General features: G+C 29.6%; 1 protein-coding gene across 38 annotated transcripts in view; it reads right to left on the bottom strand.

Moving 5' to 3' along the window:
* Positions 1-20,000, bottom strand: part of LOC145241300 (neuron navigator 2-like) — a 1,908,016-nt gene that overhangs the window by 80,527 nt on the left and 1,807,489 nt on the right. For all 38 annotated transcript variants that reach the window (XM_080104060.1, XM_080104067.1, XM_080104051.1 and 35 more), the window contains 5 exons: positions 15,996-16,122; positions 13,031-13,176; positions 10,011-10,189; positions 7,666-7,810; positions 6,611-6,767 (listed from right to left, as the gene is read on the bottom strand). In XM_080104060.1, coding sequence (XP_079960186.1) covers positions 6,611-6,767; positions 7,666-7,810; positions 10,011-10,189; positions 13,031-13,176; positions 15,996-16,122 — 754 coding nt within the window. The remainder of the gene's footprint in view (positions 1-6,610; positions 6,768-7,665; positions 7,811-10,010; positions 10,190-13,030; positions 13,177-15,995; positions 16,123-20,000) is intronic.

The following is a 20,000-nucleotide window of genomic DNA, read 5'->3' as shown; positions in this document are numbered from 1 at the left end:
TACCACTTTTATTTATTTTTGCTCAACACCCCCCCCCAAACACCCAGGCAATGCCAAGCACCCAGGCTAGTATCATATATTTATTAAAATTCAGGAGATTATAAAATTTATGCTATAATTAACATTTTTAACATTATAATTAAGCTCCCAAAAATAAAAAAATAAATAAAAACTTACGGTATATCCATATGTACATGTATTTCAGAAAACCTTTTCATTAAAATTATTACATTAAAGTAAAGCTCGACATTGTAGGATTTCTTTCATCACAATATAGACATTATCAACTCATTGGATATCATTTGCAACCAGTTTGAGAACAAAACAATGTCAAGATAGAGGAACCAAATAAAACATTTCTTCTTTTTCTTATAATGTGGACAGACAAAAGACATGAAAATCATAAACGCATTCCAGGATCAAATGCAGAAGAGAATCCATTATTCTCAACTCTAGTTTATAATCAATTGCATGTATAGCTGATTTGTAAAGGTTGGTTTTAATTTTTATAAAAGATTTATTTATAAAGCTCTACTTTATACTGAGCACTTTTGAAAAAAAAATATATTGGTTTTAAGTTTATTTTATCAACATATTTGAACCTTCTTAATCATAGTTGATTCATTTTGTCCGTCTTTCAAAGATGATCGATTAATAGATCGATAATCAGTGTTTAGAATATATTTTTCTGTGGATGAGTCATGACTGATGATGTGATAACGTGAATAAAAGATGTCCCGTTTTTCACACATCAGAATCAAATTCTATGATAAAAAGCATTCCTCTTATTTGATGTCAGAAATTGGATGTTTTCAAAGTTACAGTAAAAAACGAGAATACATTCATTAAAGAATGAATTATATCAGATTTCAAGATTAGGGGTTAAGGTTAATTGGGACTAACTGACAAATATAAGCAGTTTTTTTTTTTATTATCCATCATCCAAACAAGTCATAGTGACACTGAGACATGAGGAGCTGCTGTGATTAGGGACCAGCTTTATAGAAGACATCCTTAATGAGGGAAGTTGTGCAGCAAAATTCTACTGCTAGTTGGGTCATTCAAGGGTATCTACACTGAGTGGGTACAAGTGCACTAAATTTGCCAGAGAACATTCTGTGGAAGGACTTATAAACTAATAAAAGGATGCAACATTGTGGTGATGGAACAAAGGCTGGATCTTGGTAGACAATGTGGGATGTAAGGTCTACATCTAAAAAAAAGAAAAAAAAAGTATTCTTTCAACAAGCTATCCACCAATTGCATTCTCATGGTTTTCCTATTTAGATATTTATTTATTACTAGCCTAGGTGTGCCTAGCGTTGCCTGAGTGTTTGGAGGTGTGTGTTGAGCAAAAAACAAAAAAGTGGGAGTAGGCAGGCAGGCTTGAACTCGTACCGTGAAGGAGGAAAAGAATGTGAAAAAAAAGTGACGTCTAAGTTAATGCTAGTCAATCGAAAAGAGAGGATGATTTTCGAAAATATTGTTGAAAAAAACGACCCCTCCTTGTAGAAAAGTGCCCAGTTGAAGGTGGAGGAATTAATGTTTTTTGGCCAATTTTTTTATATTTATCGTCCAAAGGGTCGAGCCTCAAAACGATACTGATCTCGTGAAAACCTGTCGCCTCTGTCGAAAGTTTTAGGCAGACATGCAAACATACATACATACATACATTTAAACAGACAGGTGAGATTTATATAATAGATGCATCTTTAGTCATTTTTTAATCTATAATCTCATTTCAATATTGTTAAGACAATTAATCGGAATCGGGAATCAGAAAAATCGATTCCTTTGCTTATCTTTTTATTTGATTTTTTTTTTTAAAACAAAATCTTCCACTGCTTGTAACAATGATAAAACAATAAATATTTATTAATTTTAAACTAAAATCTATAGATCATCTCTCACAAGTTTATTTTTTACGCTTGAGAAAATATCTGCACAGTTAACATGTTTTTTTTACTGTAACTGGGGGAAATAGCAAGTCCACAGTTAAATATTTAGAGATTTATAAAGAATCGGAATTAGTAATTTAGGACGAAATCTATAAAAATTTTGGAATCATCCCATCACTAATATATATATATATATATATATATTAATAATTTTACATTTTGAAACAGCATTTTTATTAATCTGTCAAACTTAAAAGCAATTTTACATTTTTACATCCATCCACATATTTCTAGAAGAGGTTCTGTTGGTCCATGATGCTAAATGCACAGATTGAATATTCGTTTTGTTTTTGAGAAGATTTGCATGCCATATCTATTTAGTGCACAAACAGGGGTAGCAAATAGAGCCAAAAAGCAAACATCTTAAAAAAAAAAAAAAAAAAAACTCTTTTGTTACTTCATTGGGATAAAAAGTCAGGTCTCAGCTGTGACACAAACATGAATAGACACCTGGGAATTTAGATTGAGCATTTGTAAATGCGAATGACGATAAACAAGAAAAGAAAGCTGCAAAGGTGGGGGTGGGAGTATCAACTATGACTAAAAGCCCCTCCCTCCATCCATTTCACTTCTCTATCTCTAATCTGCATTCAAAGTTAAATCAGTTATTTTCCTGCTTCTGGATGCGTGTACAAAGCTACTATACCATTGTTATCACAGACTCTATACCACTAATCTAATAGCTAAGTAGTTCCAAACACTTTCAGCTGTGGTTGGATTATATATATATATATATATATATATATATATATATATATATATATATATATAAGCTAATAACTCGGCCATGCAGGTATTACTTCTGAACTTCGTTCTTAAACCCTTCTTTTGTGGTAGTTGCTGGCAGGTGTAAGCGTGCCACATACGTATCTGTAGTGAGACACGTGACAAAACATTCTATCATGAAAGGAAAAAGACAAAGGCGTTTTTTTTTTAATTTTCTCCCATTCTTTACGTGCTGATTAACCGTGTAATCTTTTGTTGATTGTCGGCTGCTGCCAGTTGTCAAGAAGTGTCAACACACAAAGAAACCAGTTGCTTAGATTGAAATGATAAAGCTGTTCAAGTGGACACCACACACACATATATATGCATACATAATACATGCTCTCAGACAAATATATATATATATATACACAATGAATGCAGCAAAGAAAAGGTTATAGAAATTTTTTTGGAAATCAAAATAAAAAAGAATATCAATATAAATGATATCTCATTCCTAAAAGTCAAAACTATATATATATAAAAAGAAGTTATTAAAAAAAATATTGATGGATTGATATATATATATATATATATATATATATATATATATATATATATATATATATATATATATAATGTGATTTTTTTTCTCAAATATTTAAAATATACTAGAAGGGCCAGTGGAAATTCCACAGCAGCATCTTTCATGTGTAATATATTGCTGCTGGACATTCTGTGAACATTCAGCATGAACTGAGACCACTGTGGTATTATTGTAGCCCTTTTGTTAAAACTGTAAAATTATTTATCTAAGTAATCTGGTTAATGTAGTGTCAGAATATGTTTGGTTATTACGGTTTATCTCCAATATCCTTATAGGAGTCTGCAACATATTTCCATTGTATGGATGCCAGGCATGAACGGAAACTCCACGATATCATTATACTATCTTCAGACAGAACAGATACTACCATTGATTCCTAGCCAGAAGATCAAGAAGGTATATTTTAGTTTCACATATAGGAGGATAGAAGATGATAATATATTACAAACATTAAATTAACATATCTATATACTAATTTAATGTTCGTAGTATGTTATCATCTTCTATCCTCCTTTTTAATAAATAGGATATCCCGATCGAATAATTTATAATCTGGAAACATTGAGACACGTACGTAGTACGTACGTTAAAGATACTACGGTATTAATATATAGATAGAGAGGCGCATTACGTATACTATGGATATTAAAATAGTATATAAATACGCTAATTTAATGTTCGTAGTATGTTATCATCTTCTATCCTCCTTTTTAATAAATAGGATCTCCCGATCGAATGATTTATAATCTGAAAACTGTGACACATGTACATAGATATGTACATTAAAGGTGTGTTAGTATTAATATATACTTTTTAATATTACATACAAAGATAAGTTGTTTCATGTGCTTATGAGTGATCTCCAGACGATCTATTCTTTGACTTTGGGGTCGGATTTGCAATGCTATTATTACTCCAATTCTTGACTTTCGAATGTGAATGAATTCAATCCGAAATTTTAAGATTGAACCAATCAAAGATCTTACACAAGTGCATGAAACCATGGTTATGAAATAAATAACAACTTATCTTTTTTTATGAAATATTCTCTATCAGAGAAATCATGTGTACAAGTTCAAATAAAATTCTTAACCAGCCAAAAAAGGCTGATTTTTGCAACTATCAATATATTTTAATCAATATTTTTTCATATCGTCTGACATTGTTTAGGAATGATAGGATATAATCGACATCAATATTCTTAATATAATGATTAGGAAACAAATAAAATATTTTTACAAATTCATACATAAATATGCAATAAATGTTTCAGCATTAAATAACTCAAGCGATTGACATGTTTTGAATCAAAATAAATTTAAAAAATCATTCAAAAATAACAATCCTGATTTTCTACTAAATTAACCCCTTCCCCCATTCAAATAAGCTAGAAAATCCAACAAATATAAAAAAAGAAGTCACAGTATAATTGTATGTTCTGTTCGTTAAAATTGGACATTTTTCTTAAAAATTACAGATCAAAGTTGAATTAAAAAATATAATACTACAGATTAAAAGCTTTTTTTTTTTTTTACAATAATTTTTACTTTTTATTACTTTTTGCTAAATTTTGATTCATGTAAAAATGTTAATACCATGTAGATTACTTTTTGCTAAATTTTGATTCATGTAAAAATGTTAATACCATGTAGATTACTTTTTGCTAAATTTTGATTCATGTAAAAATGTTAATACCATGTAGATTATTTTTTGCTAAATTTTGATTCATGTAAAAATGTTAATACCATGTAGATTACTTTTTGCTAAATTTTGATTCATGTAAAAATGTTAATACCATGTAGATTACTTTTTGCTAAATTTTGATTCATGTAAAAATGTTAATACCATGTAGATTATTTTTTGCTAAATTTTGATTCATGTAAAAATGTTAATACCATGTAGATTACTTTTTGCTAAATTTTGATTCATGTAAAAATGTTAATACCATGTAGATTACTTTTTGCTAAATTTTGATTCATGTAAAAATGTTAATACCATGTAGATTATTTTTTGCTAAATTTTGATTCATGTAAAAATGTTAATACCATGTAGATTACTTTTTGCTAAATTTTGATTCATGTAAAAATGTTAATACCATGTAGATTACTTTTTGCTAAATTTTGATTCATGTAAAAATGTTAATACCATGTAGATTACTTTTTGCTAAATTTTGATTCATGTAAAAATGTTAATACCATGTAGATTATTTTTTGCTAAATTTTGATTCATGTAAAAATGTTAATACCATGTAGATTACTTTTTGCTAAATTTTGATTCATGTAAAAATGTTAATACCATGTAGATTACTTTTTGCTAAATCAAAAGTACTAGGTGTATGAATAATGTTTTTATTAATAACTTTAACAGATAAGAAATAAAATAATAAAAGAGAATCAATCAGCAAACATTTATTTTGTTGAATCAAGTGTGTTCGTAAAAAATATTCCTTGATTTGAATATTTCGAGAAAACATTTTAATGATTTTCTTCTGAATATTCACTGATAAAAAATATAAAATAATATAAATAAACGCTTGTGAATAATATTCTTACATTGATCTTTAAAATTAATGCTATAAACGACAATCTTGATAAGCATAAAAAAGAGAAAAAAAGATATTTCTATGGCATAAAATTCAGCTTTTTCATTAATTTTTTGATATTATACTGAATTGAACAATGCAATAAGTTTTAATTAATTTTTGTTTGGTTTTCTGTAGTTGATCCGAATAAATACAAACGTTGATATTTGAAATATCATTACAGATTTTCGTATGGTTAAAAAAAAAAAAATTTTCCTTCAAACTAGCTTTTTGATAAACATAAAGGACTACATAAGATGTTTTTGGAATAATTAAGAGGAGAGTAGAAAGTGGACCTTGGTTTTACTTTCAACATCCTTGTAACTCTTGCTTTCCTAATTTTGTACTTTAGACCTCACATTCCATGAATGATGTTTTGATAAGAATTGCTGCTTTCTGAGTTGGAATCTATCCATCTAACATTTATCATTAGTTACTTTTTGATCTTGAAGTAGTGGTTTTTTTTAGCTCCCTACATCAAGTGGCTTCATACCTTGCCTGAAGCAATTTCCATAAAAAAAGAAAATTAATTTGTTCATTAGTCAGAAGTTGAGCCAGAAAAAAGTCCAACTCTAGGGACAGTTAAAAAAAATGACCGAGTTCGATTCCTGCAAAACCATATATTTCTATTTCTGAGTAAGTGTTTTGTATATTGTGTAAAAGACAAATCAGGCTGACTCATATAAACATGCCGACAGCAAAAAAAAAAAAAAAAAAATGTATATTGTTTTCAAGTTTGTAGATAAAGAGTTTACTCACCCAGACTGCCATGGTCTGATGAAGTCAAACTTAAGCTGCGATCCAAAGAGTCGTTACTAACTTGATGATGTAGAGAAGACGTTGACATATTCAAATTTTTTGTGGTAACCATTCGGGTTAAACGATCATTATCTGCTTTCAAAGCACTCATTTCATTCTGTTAAAACAAAAAATAATACCATAAATTAATGACTTATTTTATATTCATCTCAGATTTATACAGAAACTCAAAAAAAAAAAAAAGAGTGAATGCTAAGGTGACAAGCAAGTCATATTTGCTTTATCAGAACTTTGATTACTTAAAACAAAAGTTTTAAACCCTTTTGTATTCAGTTTTAATTTGGATGTAATATTTAAATGTTTTCTTAAAGTTTGAAATTATTCTAAATTATTCAACAAAAATTTACTTGAAAACTAAATCAGGTAACATTTTTCGGTTATGTATTTCTGGAATGACACAAGTTTTGAGCTTCTTAAACATTGTATCTTCTAATAATAAAAATCCAAGTGGGAGTAGCATGCTGTTGTTCCGTTAATCATGACCGAGTAAAAGAGCCTTCAATCTCCAGAGGATATCACTTAAATTGAACTTTACTTAGTACTTCATCCATTACGCCATGGGTCTTTTCTAGCAAATTCTCAAGTTCGACAAAAAGATTCACGAATTTGAGAAGATACACCTGAAGAATGTCTGAGGTTACATTGGCTGAAACGTGAAAATAACACTCAAGATGAGAACAGTAGACCGAATAATTTCCTAATATGAATTATCAATCCCCATCTCAAAAATTCAGAAATATCAAACATTATTGTATGATGCGAGAAGATTTAAAAAATAATTCATTTTCATGGACAAAAAAATAAAATAAACAATATAATTCAACAAATATGCCGTGATTTTAGATAGATTTAGTTAAAATAATAAAATATTTTTTTACAGATTGTTGTAATGGTGAAAATAAAATGGTGTCGGTGAACGCATGTTTATTTTATGTTGATATACATTTAATACAATACTAATAATTGTAAGTAAATAAAATTTCACTTGTACTCACTCTCATTTTATTCATGGTTTCCCTCAGTTGCTCCAACTGATGAGCTGAGGTAAGAGCTTCCAGACGAATGTCTGTCAACTTCATGTCTTTTTCACGGAGTTGTTTGCGTAATTCACTAACAGTAGAGTCTTCTGAGTCGCAAATTCTAAAAAAATAAAAAATTTTAAATTAAAAAATTAATTGATAGCAATTAAAAAGAAATTTATTTAAACGTTAAAAACTAAATCTGAATCATAAAATCTTATTTGAAATCTGAATTTAATTATGTGGCAAATATCCTTTCTTTTGATAGACTAGTATAATTAATATCAACACGCATGCAGGTTCAAATTTAGTCTGATCTATTGCATTCGCTTACACTGTAATAACATAAGTAAATTTAAAAATACTTCATCCTCAGCTATTGGTAAAAAACAACATACATTTAATGAACCATTTACAATATTCAAATAATGAGAAAAAAGAATTGATAGGCCATAAAACAACCAACCAATATTGACATGATGTTGGATTATAGCAGGGTTAAAAGAGTTAATTAGCTGTTATCTATCTATCTATCCATCCATCTATCTAGTGATAAGTGAACAACACCAGTGACCTTGCTAGGCTAAGAATAGAAATATTGTTTTAGTCAAATAAGTTTAGCTGAAAGTCAATCATGGAAATAGCTATGTGATATGTTTATAGATTTATCTGTACTTAGCTACAAACATAAGAATTTAGAAATCCAAACCAATAATTGATAATTAAAATTGATCATGCCACATTTAGATAGATGTCATGTTAAAGAGATGTGTCCTTTAATTGTCTATGTCATCGGAACTGACAGGTCAAAAAATGATCAGAGTTTGGGTTTTGTTATCAAAGTGTGTGGGCATGCTCCAAAAAGATCGGGAAGTGGGGCTAGACAAAAAGCAAGCATGTACACACATAAGCAGATTCCTGTGTGAAACACTGAGACATCCAAAATAAATTTATATTTATAAAAAATAAAGTCGTTTTGTGTTTCACAAAGAAGAAAAGTCAGGTACGTCTCAATCGTCTTATTGTGTCAGTATGATGAGCAGTCATCACAGTGCCTAGCAGCAGGAAGGACGTCTGGACAGAAAGGTATGAAGCATAATTCTTTTTTCATATATATATATATATATATATATATATATATATAATATGTAGGGAATTTATTACTGTGAGTCCAGAATGAGTTTACATATTGTTTCAGCTAGCTGAAACAATATGTAAACTCATTCTGGACTCACAGTAATAAATTTCCTATATACTGCTCTGGCTACACATTGATCACTCTAGTCCGGTTTTTTCACCACAGGTAAATATATATATATATATATATATATATATATATATATATATATATATATTCACCCGCTATGTAACAATAATATTTAAAATATACAAATAATAATTTGGAATTGAAAACAATTTGATAATCTATATATCTATAAAAGTGAGACACTTCTCAACCTATATACTCAACAAATTTTTGATCTACAGACTTGAAATTTAGTATACAGGGTATTCAGACATGTGGAAAGCTTTTAAAGAAATTTAACCTTATGTTTAATACCAGGCAATGCCAGGTACATCTTCAAGTTGTTTAAATATAATTATGAAGAAAAAAACATTTTCGGGATTCTTAAATTTATAGACAATATATTTTTGAAGTTGGAATACTTAACAAATGAATATGTTTTGAATAAGTAACGAAATTTTAAGTGATTTAATGAAGTTTTTGATTTTGTTAATCAGAAATCACTGATCAGGAGACAGTTATTAAGAAAATTTATTCCTTATGTTTTAACTTGGTAAGGTTATCCGGCATTACCCAGGGCAATAAAAAAAACATAATAAAAGAAGTTAAAAACATTTTTATATTAAAACTTCTGTTGACTTCATCTCTATTTTTCTCTGTTTTCCCACATTCTTCAATTGCACACCTCTTTCACCTTCTCCATCCAGTCTATCATTATGATGCATTTAAAATAATAATGTAAGTCATTCACCTTTAGATAACATTGGAAATAGCTAACCCCACCCTTATGAAACCTGATCCAGTTGACCCCTAAAGAATCAATAATTATTTTTAAGTTTCAGATATTATTTATCCGGGGCAATGCTGATCAAGAATATACCAACTTTGTGAGTGTTTGTTTTATAGTTTTTGACCTTGAGCTGGACATACAGTCACACATACACACAGACAATTACCATTTATATAATAGATTAATAAGAAAGATATAGACAAAATATCTGTACAACATGTATTATGGCAATAATAAAAATGCTGTCAGTTGTTAATAATAATGTAATAATAATTTTGTACTTACGCTCCCGAAGAATGTGAACCTTTAATTGAGCCTGGTCCATTAAGATGAGAGAGCTGTAACAATGGTGAGTTTGGAGCTGAGCAATTAGATCTCAAACTCGCAGTATCCGGCTCTACATCTGACATGGATCCGTGCTTATTCTTCTTGCGAGAGAAGGCTTTGCTGAATGAACTACGCAACTGCAATAAAGAAAAAAAACAAAGATTGGCATGAATAATAATTGTGACACATAGACACACTACTTTATAGAAAGAGACTTCGTCAATATTAACTCTATTAAGTTTCCAAATGATTTTCAATTATTCAATATCGGAAATTTAATTCAAAACTTGAAAATTTCTACCGGTTACTGAATACTTTAAATTATTCTTTTTTTTTCTTTTTTTTTTTTTTTAAATATATTATTTATTTTCCAGTAAAGTTTTAAAGATGCATCCAAGCATCTTTAAAATAAACTCTGTCTGTCAGGTTTCAATTTGAGATGAGCAGTGATAATTTGTATTATTTGGACTACTATTCTCATCTTAAGAACCTTCATGGTTAACTCAGAAATCTATACAAACAAGCTACCCCCATAAATTAAAATATAGGATTCTGTTAGAGATTATTGTTTGGCAAAGAAAAACTTGAAGAAAGTCAGAGGTTACATCAGTTGTGAGAATAACATCCAAGATGAGAAAAGTAGTCAAAATAATTTTTAAAAATGCATAGCATTTTCATCTAATATTAAAGGCATAAGAAGATTTATGAGTCTATCACACATAAGTTTGAAATTGTAATTTTCATCATTAAACACAGATTAAATCACTGCATTTTAAGAATTACTCCATTCTTGTTTTCATTAATGTTAAGTGTTGAGCCATTCTGTAGAACAAATACGGCAGTAGTAGACCAGTCGGCAAAGAATCAATACAGTTATGATAAGAAAAGGTTCAGTTGTGTCAAGACGGAATCCAAAATTCAATATTTTTATAATGAGGTCGGAGGCTTCTCATTGGTTGGTTGTCCTAACGCATAGTTATAAATAAGATCATCTAAATTCTGGGAGTCATACCCTCCAGTATTAGCAAAAATATTTTCACAATTAATTTTCACTAACAATTTAGTCAAACATTAACTACTTTTTTTTTTTTTTAAACTCCAGACCCCCCCCCTCCTTTTTTTTTTTTTTGCTTTCAGGTTAAATGTACCTATTTTGTCATCAGTCATAAAAGAAATCCTTTTTGATTGAAGCAATTTTTTATTTTTGCTCCATCCAGAATGTGTCTTTTGGAAGGAGCTGGATATCTTTCACAATGACCATTTGTCTAACTTTGCCCTCATGGGGAGGAAAATGAATAGGGAGACTTCCTATTTGCCTTAAATTGTCAGATAAAAGTTTATGTACAATTGAATTTATAGTAACGACCATTGAAAAAAAAAAAATTGTGATAAAAGTTTGAATTTATCAAAAATTCTTTCCAAATTGTTCTTAAAAAAAAAAAAAGATAAATAATTTAAAATGAAGAACAATTGTGATTCTAATTGTAAATATTTGTATTTAGTTATAAGGAGAATATCTTTCTATTCATCGGATATACATCGCACAAAAAATAGGGTTCACTGAGGTCCTTTAAACTACTTACCTACCATCTTCTCTCTTCTTTTATTTGAGTAGGGATAAGATAACACATTCAGAGAATATTCTGACATATGTTTATATGAAGTCTTCAGATATATTTATCTAAGTGTGCCTGGGTGGAGGGGTAACAATTTCCCAATGGTCAAGTGAGACTCTGTCATAAACAAGCACACAGCTCTCTATTTCAGTACCAGGAGTAGATGTAAACATGGACCTGGCTCCCAGATCATGTGACCAGTGACCTCCAAAAGACAACACACTGACAGCAGGAAGCATGTCACATGATCTCTGAAATGGTTGGACTTGCTGATAAATGCTTCTGCGAAAAGCTGCCAAGAACAAACTGACCACTTCAATCACACCAGGCAATTATAATATTAAAGGATTGTTGTACTCCTGTGGTTTTAAAGTTTGTGTGTTTTTTTTTTTGCTTTTTTTTCAGGGGCTGATGACAAAATGAGGGAAGAATAAACATGTTGCTGGGTTGGAAGAGCGAAGCTGAACTCTTCAGTAATTATTTTTCTTTTGGTTAATATAAACAATTTAAAATAGGACCTGTGGTTGGTAAAAATTCAATTGTAAGTTTAAAATTAACCTACTTTAATTTGTTGATTTACTATAAAGATAATTATAAATAAATTTGTTTGTTTTTTCATTTGGAATTGTAATAATAAACATTTTTAATTAGAAAATATTTTGATACTTATGCAGAATACAGGACTGTGCTATCGTTGGAATTCACGTCAAACGTAAAACGCTGGAAGGTGCCAACAAAAGTTTTGTGATTTTTTTTTGCATAAACGTTGGCCAATTTTTTTCAATCAAACATATATTCATTATCATTATTCAATGAAAATTTAATAGAAAAAAAAAAAAATGAAAACCATATTCTTTTTTGTTATGAAGAAAATACCATGATTATATTGAAAAAATTTTTTTGAAGCATTAAGAAAATTAAAATTCAAACAAAGGAAAAAAACTCTTCATTTTAAGTTAAGTTTCATAAATAAATATTTATTTAAAAAAAAAGAAAAAACTGATAGGAAACAAATTTATGATTTTTTTTTTTTTTTAAATTTTATTTGTTCAAATCAAGATAAAAAATTTGTAATAATAAACCAATGATAGGAAATAAATATTTTTTGTAAATGACATTGGCTGCTGTGATTTCATTGCTTCAGCACCTTTCAGCATTTTATGTAAACTGCTTAGAAAATTTTTCATGATAATACAGTTATTATTGTGCATAAGTATAAATTTTTTCTCAAATGGATACAAAATAAATGGAGATAATTATTGAATGTCAAGTGGAAAATTAAGAGAGTGGAAATTAAAACAGATAAATTTGAAACTGAATTTCTCTGCAACAGAAGAATCATATTTTTAAAGCATTACTTACCCAGCCCTTCTTTTTATTCTTCTTTTTGCCTATATCGCCATCTGTGGCTGCCGATTGCTGGCTTGCTGCGCTACAGGCACTCGATAAACTATTGATGCTGGACATACTGTCCGAGGACATCTGACGAATGATGCCGGCTTCACAGCCTGAACAACGAAGACCAGGATAAAAAGAAAACAATCAGTGAGAAAGAAAATCCTTAACATTTTTTTTTCTGCTTTTCAAATGTCAACAAGAATAAATAGAAGTGGAAAGAAATACAATGTCATAAGAAATATATATAAAAAAAAAAAATGTAAATGTATAAGAAGTTTGTTAGCAATGTAGAATATGAGAGGGGGGGGTGACGTATGAACAAAGAAAGGTCTTATTAAGATTAACAAAACGTTCGTTTGTCCGTTTTTTGTTCATACATCATGTCAACACTTCCATATCCTACATTGCTAACAACCTTCTTATAAACTTGCATATTTATTTACCAGCAATACTTCAAGCAAACTACCTTTCCCATTTACATATATATGTATATAGTGTCTATGGATATTAAAAAAATAATTATAGTAATAATTATGTCAGCCCCCTTTTAGAACTCTGTTTTTATTGTTGAGCACTCTAAGTTGAAATTAAGCTGACATATGCAGATTATCATTTACGCTTTATATAGATGTTAATTTCAACTATATTTCTCGCAGTTAATGTTGGTCATGTGGTTTGTTCCTTGCTAATGAGATCAGATTCGGGTTTGTGATAAATTTGGTTATTCAAGGGGATGGCTTAACAATAACTTGTTTATGTTGGATTTGAAGATGACCATATTGTAGTAAGCTGGTAAGCAGGCCAGCAGAACAGAGTTCCACAACCGGGCAGTTTTAGGAAATTATTCTCAATTAGTATTTAGGTAGAGTGCTCTCCATTCAAGTTTAGACGTATCTCAGATAAAATGAACAAGAATAAATTTCCTTCTATCAGACATGAAAGTAAAAAAAATGTTACCAGGAATAATAAAACCCTTTTTTTTTTCTAAACAGAAATAGAACTAGAAAAAGTTACATGTTTGTCCAGAGAGAAACAACTGGAAAAGAAAGAAATATTTAATCTGCACAGCAATAGTATACGACTTTTGATAATGAGGAGAGGGGGGGAAGACATCTTGGAATTAATAATATAAATTGGTGCCTCCAGTTCATATCCGAGTCAGGATCACTCTTCATATTTGGAGACATACCAACGTTCTGAAAGGAAAGAATAAATTAGGCAAATAGAACTCTCAATTATTTCTTTTATTACCAAATCATAACAAAGATGCATTAATCTGTTCAGTATGTACAAAATATATATATACAACTTGGAATACGGGTTCCTAGTGTTCGCTGAATTGGCAAGGTGTTCTCTGGTTCTCTTGAGCATATACAACATTGTGCCATCTATATATATATATAAACAAAAATGTGTGTATGTATGTATGTTTGTTTATGTGTGTGTTTGTATGTCTCGCAAAAACTTTCCACACGGGTCACAGATTTTCGCCAGATCAGTATCATTTTTAACTTCCAAACTTCGCCTGACAAATATCGAAAAATTGGCCAAAAACGTTAATTTTTTTCACCCTGAAATCATCACTTTTCGACAAGGGGGGGGGGGGTCAGCAAAAACCGTCCTCTCATGACGATTCTGCTTCTACGCATGCATCATACGACGTCGTAACCTGATAGTTTAAATATTTGAAAAACTGACAGAATTTCGTAGACGTCATCTTAGCTCAGTTTGTTAGAGCTCTGCATCATTATCTAAAGGTTTTTTTTTGTTCGAATCATGGTGTGAGATGTCTTCTTTTTTTTTGTTCGAATTTTAAAATTTTAATCTTGAAGCAGGGTTATTTAAGCCATTTTTCACATGTTTTTTGGGTTTTTTTTTTACTTCGCTTATTCTTACATTTTCATTAACACCTGCCACCCCCGCCCGACCACACACACCCAAAAACACCCCGGCAACGCCGGTACCCCCCGCTAGTCAGATATATATACTACATATTCCCTGCCGGGACCATGTTTTCTCTGGAGTATATGATCTGCTTGGATTAGATCTGTTGTCTACTTGCCGGAATATAACAGTTGCTTCTGTTATCTATAGATTATTTCGTGGTTCTTGCCCAACTGCAATGCTTAAATACTGTCTTGTGCTGCAGCTGAAAAAACCAAGCGTGCGACAATATACATTCACATTAGAACCTCTCCATAATCACACCGGTGTTTGCTCAAAGATGTCCTGGTGATCTTTCACATTGTGTTCTGCAGTTCTGAACGTGCTGCTTCAGAATTATGGGAATAAACATGCACCGCTGTCACATTTTTGGACTTCTGTATTCGCTAACATGACATTCCTAAGTTTTATGCATTCCCTAATTAACTCAGTAGCCTCTATCTATTACTAACGGTTTTATGATCATGGTTTAATAAAGGGGAAAAAAATACAACACAACAAGAATTCAGTGTTTAATTCTTCATTAAACCCTAGCCAGGGAAGATATTTTTGTGAACCATGGGACCTAATCGCCATTAGTACATATCCAAATTATCTCTTCTCAAGGTGTGTGTGTCTTGCAGCATTCAAGATGTCAACTGCCACTGAATTCTAGATGGAGACGGAAACTGGTTTTAATTGCCCACTTTTCGCTTGTGACTTGCTTCCCCCTCACTTTTCACCTTTCAATCCATAATAAAATTACTTCTCCAAAAGTGTCCTGCATTTACTTCGAAAACATATGTGTCCCTTTGGTTACATAAAAGTGAAATTAATAGCAATGTCACCATTGCAATCCATGTTTACAAGTATATTTTCAATTTGTATATAGTATAAAAAAAAAACATTGTGTAAATAGAATTGAGAAGTAAAGCTAAAATATGAGGAGATAATACAAAACGTTTGGATTCCAAATCTGTTCTAAGGAAGAACTTCTTTTACTTACCTGCTGAAGCAGGAGAAGTATGACGTCGACCAACGTTTGGGCTTAATACAGTTTCAGTGTTATTAGTCAATCCACTTTGTCGTTTTAAGGCCTCAATTGTTGCTCTTAATTCATTCAACTCAGAATCCTGGAAATAAACGGAGAGAAAGAGAAAAATTGTAAAGTCAACTTTGTTTATTTTCTTTTTAATCAATATTTGACTTTCAGGATAATTACTGTAGCAGAAAGATGGCTTCCAGTAAAGTTATCTTCGAAATGTATGTTCTCACTTGTTGCTTGTGTTGAAAAAAATCAACGTCTTTTCTTTATTGTTGTTTTGCTTTGTGCTTTAAAGAAATCATACTGTGTCCATTTATTTTGAAAGTAGGGGATTATTTTTGTATAAATGAACAAAAATAATGAAAAATGGATATCTTTTAATCAGACGCTGATTTTTAGTATAAAAAATAATTTTCTGATATCCTATTTTCACTATGTTTACTTTTTTTTTTTTTATATATATATTCAATTTTAGATACATCCACACACATCTATAAGAGGCTCTGTCTGTTCATCACAGGCAAATTTAATGCACAACGCAAGTATATCATAAAAGGTTTTATGCTTCTAAATTTTGGAGATAAGGATTGATAATTCATGTTGGTTCTCACCTTTATGCTGTATGTACCTGTCATGGAACGAAAATGTCATATTCCAAAAGTCACGAAAATTGATCAAATAGTTTTATTTTTAATTAAGAAAATCACATGTTATGAGTGAGTAAAAAGGGACTGTCCCATGGCATATAACTCCACAATAATTCAAATTTGGGAGATCAGCCTTGTAATGCTAATTTATATTATTCACTTTTTCATTATAAAAAACAAAAAAAATTCTTCATAAATTTATGTGATTTTTAGAATATGATATTTTCATTCCGTGATGATACATATATCATGAAGATTTTTCTGTATTTTGTCTTTTATTATTTAGGTTGAACTGTGGAGTTGCACCTTTGTATTATTTGGATGACTCTGACTATTGCTTTCACCTTAAGTTTTATTTTCACAACGTTTCGGTTGATGTAACCTCCAACCTTGTTTCGTTGAATTAAGTCATCTTTCTGTCAAACTTAGGTATCCGCACGGAATTTCAAATGAAACGCATTAATTAATTCATCAGAGTAGCATGATTCCATCCCATCAGCCTTAACTGAGTAGAAGTCTTAAGTAATTCGCAATTATATTTTGAGTGTTGCCCACACTTAGGATTTAACCTTCAACCTCTAGAAGAGTGTAAGATACAACTAAATTTTATCTACTATGCCATGGGTTCTTGCAGACAGAAAATATACCTTAAAAAGTTCAGGCACTTCTAAACTATCAGAACGAAATTTCAGAAATCGTAATACCGAATTTTACATGAAAACAATGGTATCTATGTATTCCTCGTATTTTTAAGATTATATCCAAAAATTATGAAAATCTATATAAGGTAGAAAATTAATTTATTTTAGAAAATAGAATTTGAAGAAAACGAGTGTATTTGCTTATGTAAGACACAGAAGAATTCAAAAGAGAAGTAATTTTCTGCCTCCATTTAAACAAAATGGCCACAATTTTTCACCTGCCAACACGATTAATTTTTTCTTTTTTTTCGATAATTCAGCAATATTCAGGTAATTTGGAAGCTACCATTGTAATTTATTAGAATTGACAAAAAAAAATCAATTGTTTTTATCTGAAAACTCCATTTATCGACTACAAAATTTTGTTCCAATAGTGTAAAAGCACCAAAGTTCGAAGGTTACATCGACTGAAACATTGTAAAAATAGCACTCAAGATGAGAACACAAGTCCGAAGAATCCAAATGATTGTTAATCTGTCACACTTCGATTTGAAATGCAATTTTCATCACTAAAAGCACAGATTGAATGAATTTACTTTAAGAAAATCTGTTCTTGTATAAATGGGGGGAAAAGTTCTCCTAAGCAGACTCATATTTGGTTTAAAAAAACGTTTTCATTTCTCATATATTTTGCTCTTTTTTCTTTTATTTATTCTATTTTAATTTTTTTTCTCAGGAATAATAAGTTAGAGATTTTCTCTGCTAACTTATTTGGTGAATTTAATGTATCTAAATTGTTTGATATGAAAATTTAGAGGAAATTTCCCCAAATCCAATTCTCTATTACATAAAGTAACAAAAAAAAAATGTATATATATAATTTTACGTGACACACTTGAATTTTCATATTGCAATTGAATAGCATAAAAAAAATGAAGAAAATGATTTTATAGTTAGATATAACTTATTAATTTACATGCACAAAAAAATAAATAAATAAAATAAAACATGAAAAAATTTTTTTATATGTACATTAAATGAAAATAACTTTATTTTTTTTATATGTTCACAAGTCTTACCACTTTGGAACAAGAAATAAAATATGAGCTTATATCTTTTTATGATAAAAAATTAACAAAAATATATTAAAATTTTACATTGAATATCTTAAAAGCACATTTTGTATATCAATAATTATAAGAAATTTCGGACAGGATTAGAAAGTGGGTGGAATCTTCTTGGAAAGAACTTGAATTAGTTCAAATATCTGATGAATACATATGTATATATATATATATATATATATATATATATATATATATATATATATATAATAGAACAAGTAGTTAATAAAACATGTTAAAAAACACTTTGAAAAAGAGTTAAAAACATATTTAATTTTAAAAAAGGAAGCACAAAATAAGTGGATAGTTCTTAATCCACGGGGTTTCGAAGAAATACTTTCCTTCTCATCAGAGGGTAGGATTTTGCTTGCAAAAGTATTTAATGAAACTACAAGTAAGTCATAGATCTTACTTGGTAACAAATAGTAAAGCAGAGGGAATAAGGCAAAGAAAAAGGTGATTTCACGTGAATGGATAGTCTGGTGAAGGGTTAAAGATCCAATAACGGTTGAGATTACTTTATAAATATTAACTCTTCAATATTTATAATATACTTTTAGTTTCGCCATCTTGGATTATTTTGGTAAACTTAACTGTAATTCTTATTTCATTATATATTTATATTCAAAAGGTCCATGCATGCGTGTAATATAAATGCATTTATAGATTGTATCTAAGTATAAATAATAACTGGAAATATTTTTATGCGAAATAGACTTTTAGTTCGCATGCGTGTGTACACCTACTTATATTTTATATAGGACCACAATTTCCTTGATCAACAGCAACATAGGGATAAACTGATACATTTTATTTTTTTTTTAGTGAAATTTAAAGCTGACAAAATACCCACATGACTGGATGAGCAAAACAGAAAAAAAAAATGACAGGCAGAATGAACAGTTTTGTTTCATCCCAATCCCTAAAAACATAAAAAATCAATAAAAAAAAAAAGGTATTTCAAAAGAAAATGTTAATGAATTGTCCATATGGCTGGATATTTTATTTGAACTTTAAGTAATATTCAATAAACATGAAGACATTTTTTTGTGATCACATAAGCAAGTAATATTTCAATGACAAAAAAAAAAAAAAATGGTCAAAACAGGAAGACGTTGAACTAAAACCACAAAAGCAGTGAAATCCTGTAACTGTAGTTGTAGTTAGGTGTAAGTTCAGAAATTTAAATTTTTTCACCGTTGATTTCTATACTGAATTATTCAGCAGCAACAGCAATTCCGTTTGCTGTTCTTGATTATATTTTCTAAATTTCATCTACTTGCATCATTTATTTCAACAAATCCAGTCAAGTCAGGAACAAAGTAAATATTTTTATTTATAGAATTATAATTTATTTAAGTATTATTTATTATTGTACCAAATATATTGAATAATTATGAATTATCTATATTTCTTACATTTTTTTTTATTCCACTTCCATTTATTCCATTTTTTTCTTGAAAACTACAGAGCTGATCTGGCTGAAATTTTGTATGGACTTTTTTTCTTATAAGGTGCAGTGAATTAAGTATTATGGTATCCATTTTATACACC

Source organism: Euprymna scolopes, chromosome 20, assembly GCF_053919585.1.
Source record: "Euprymna scolopes isolate OS-2025 chromosome 20, ASM5391958v1, whole genome shotgun sequence".
NCBI lineage: Eukaryota > Metazoa > Mollusca > Cephalopoda > Sepiida > Sepiolidae > Euprymna > Euprymna scolopes.
This window is presented reverse-complemented; position numbering and strand designations above follow the sequence as displayed.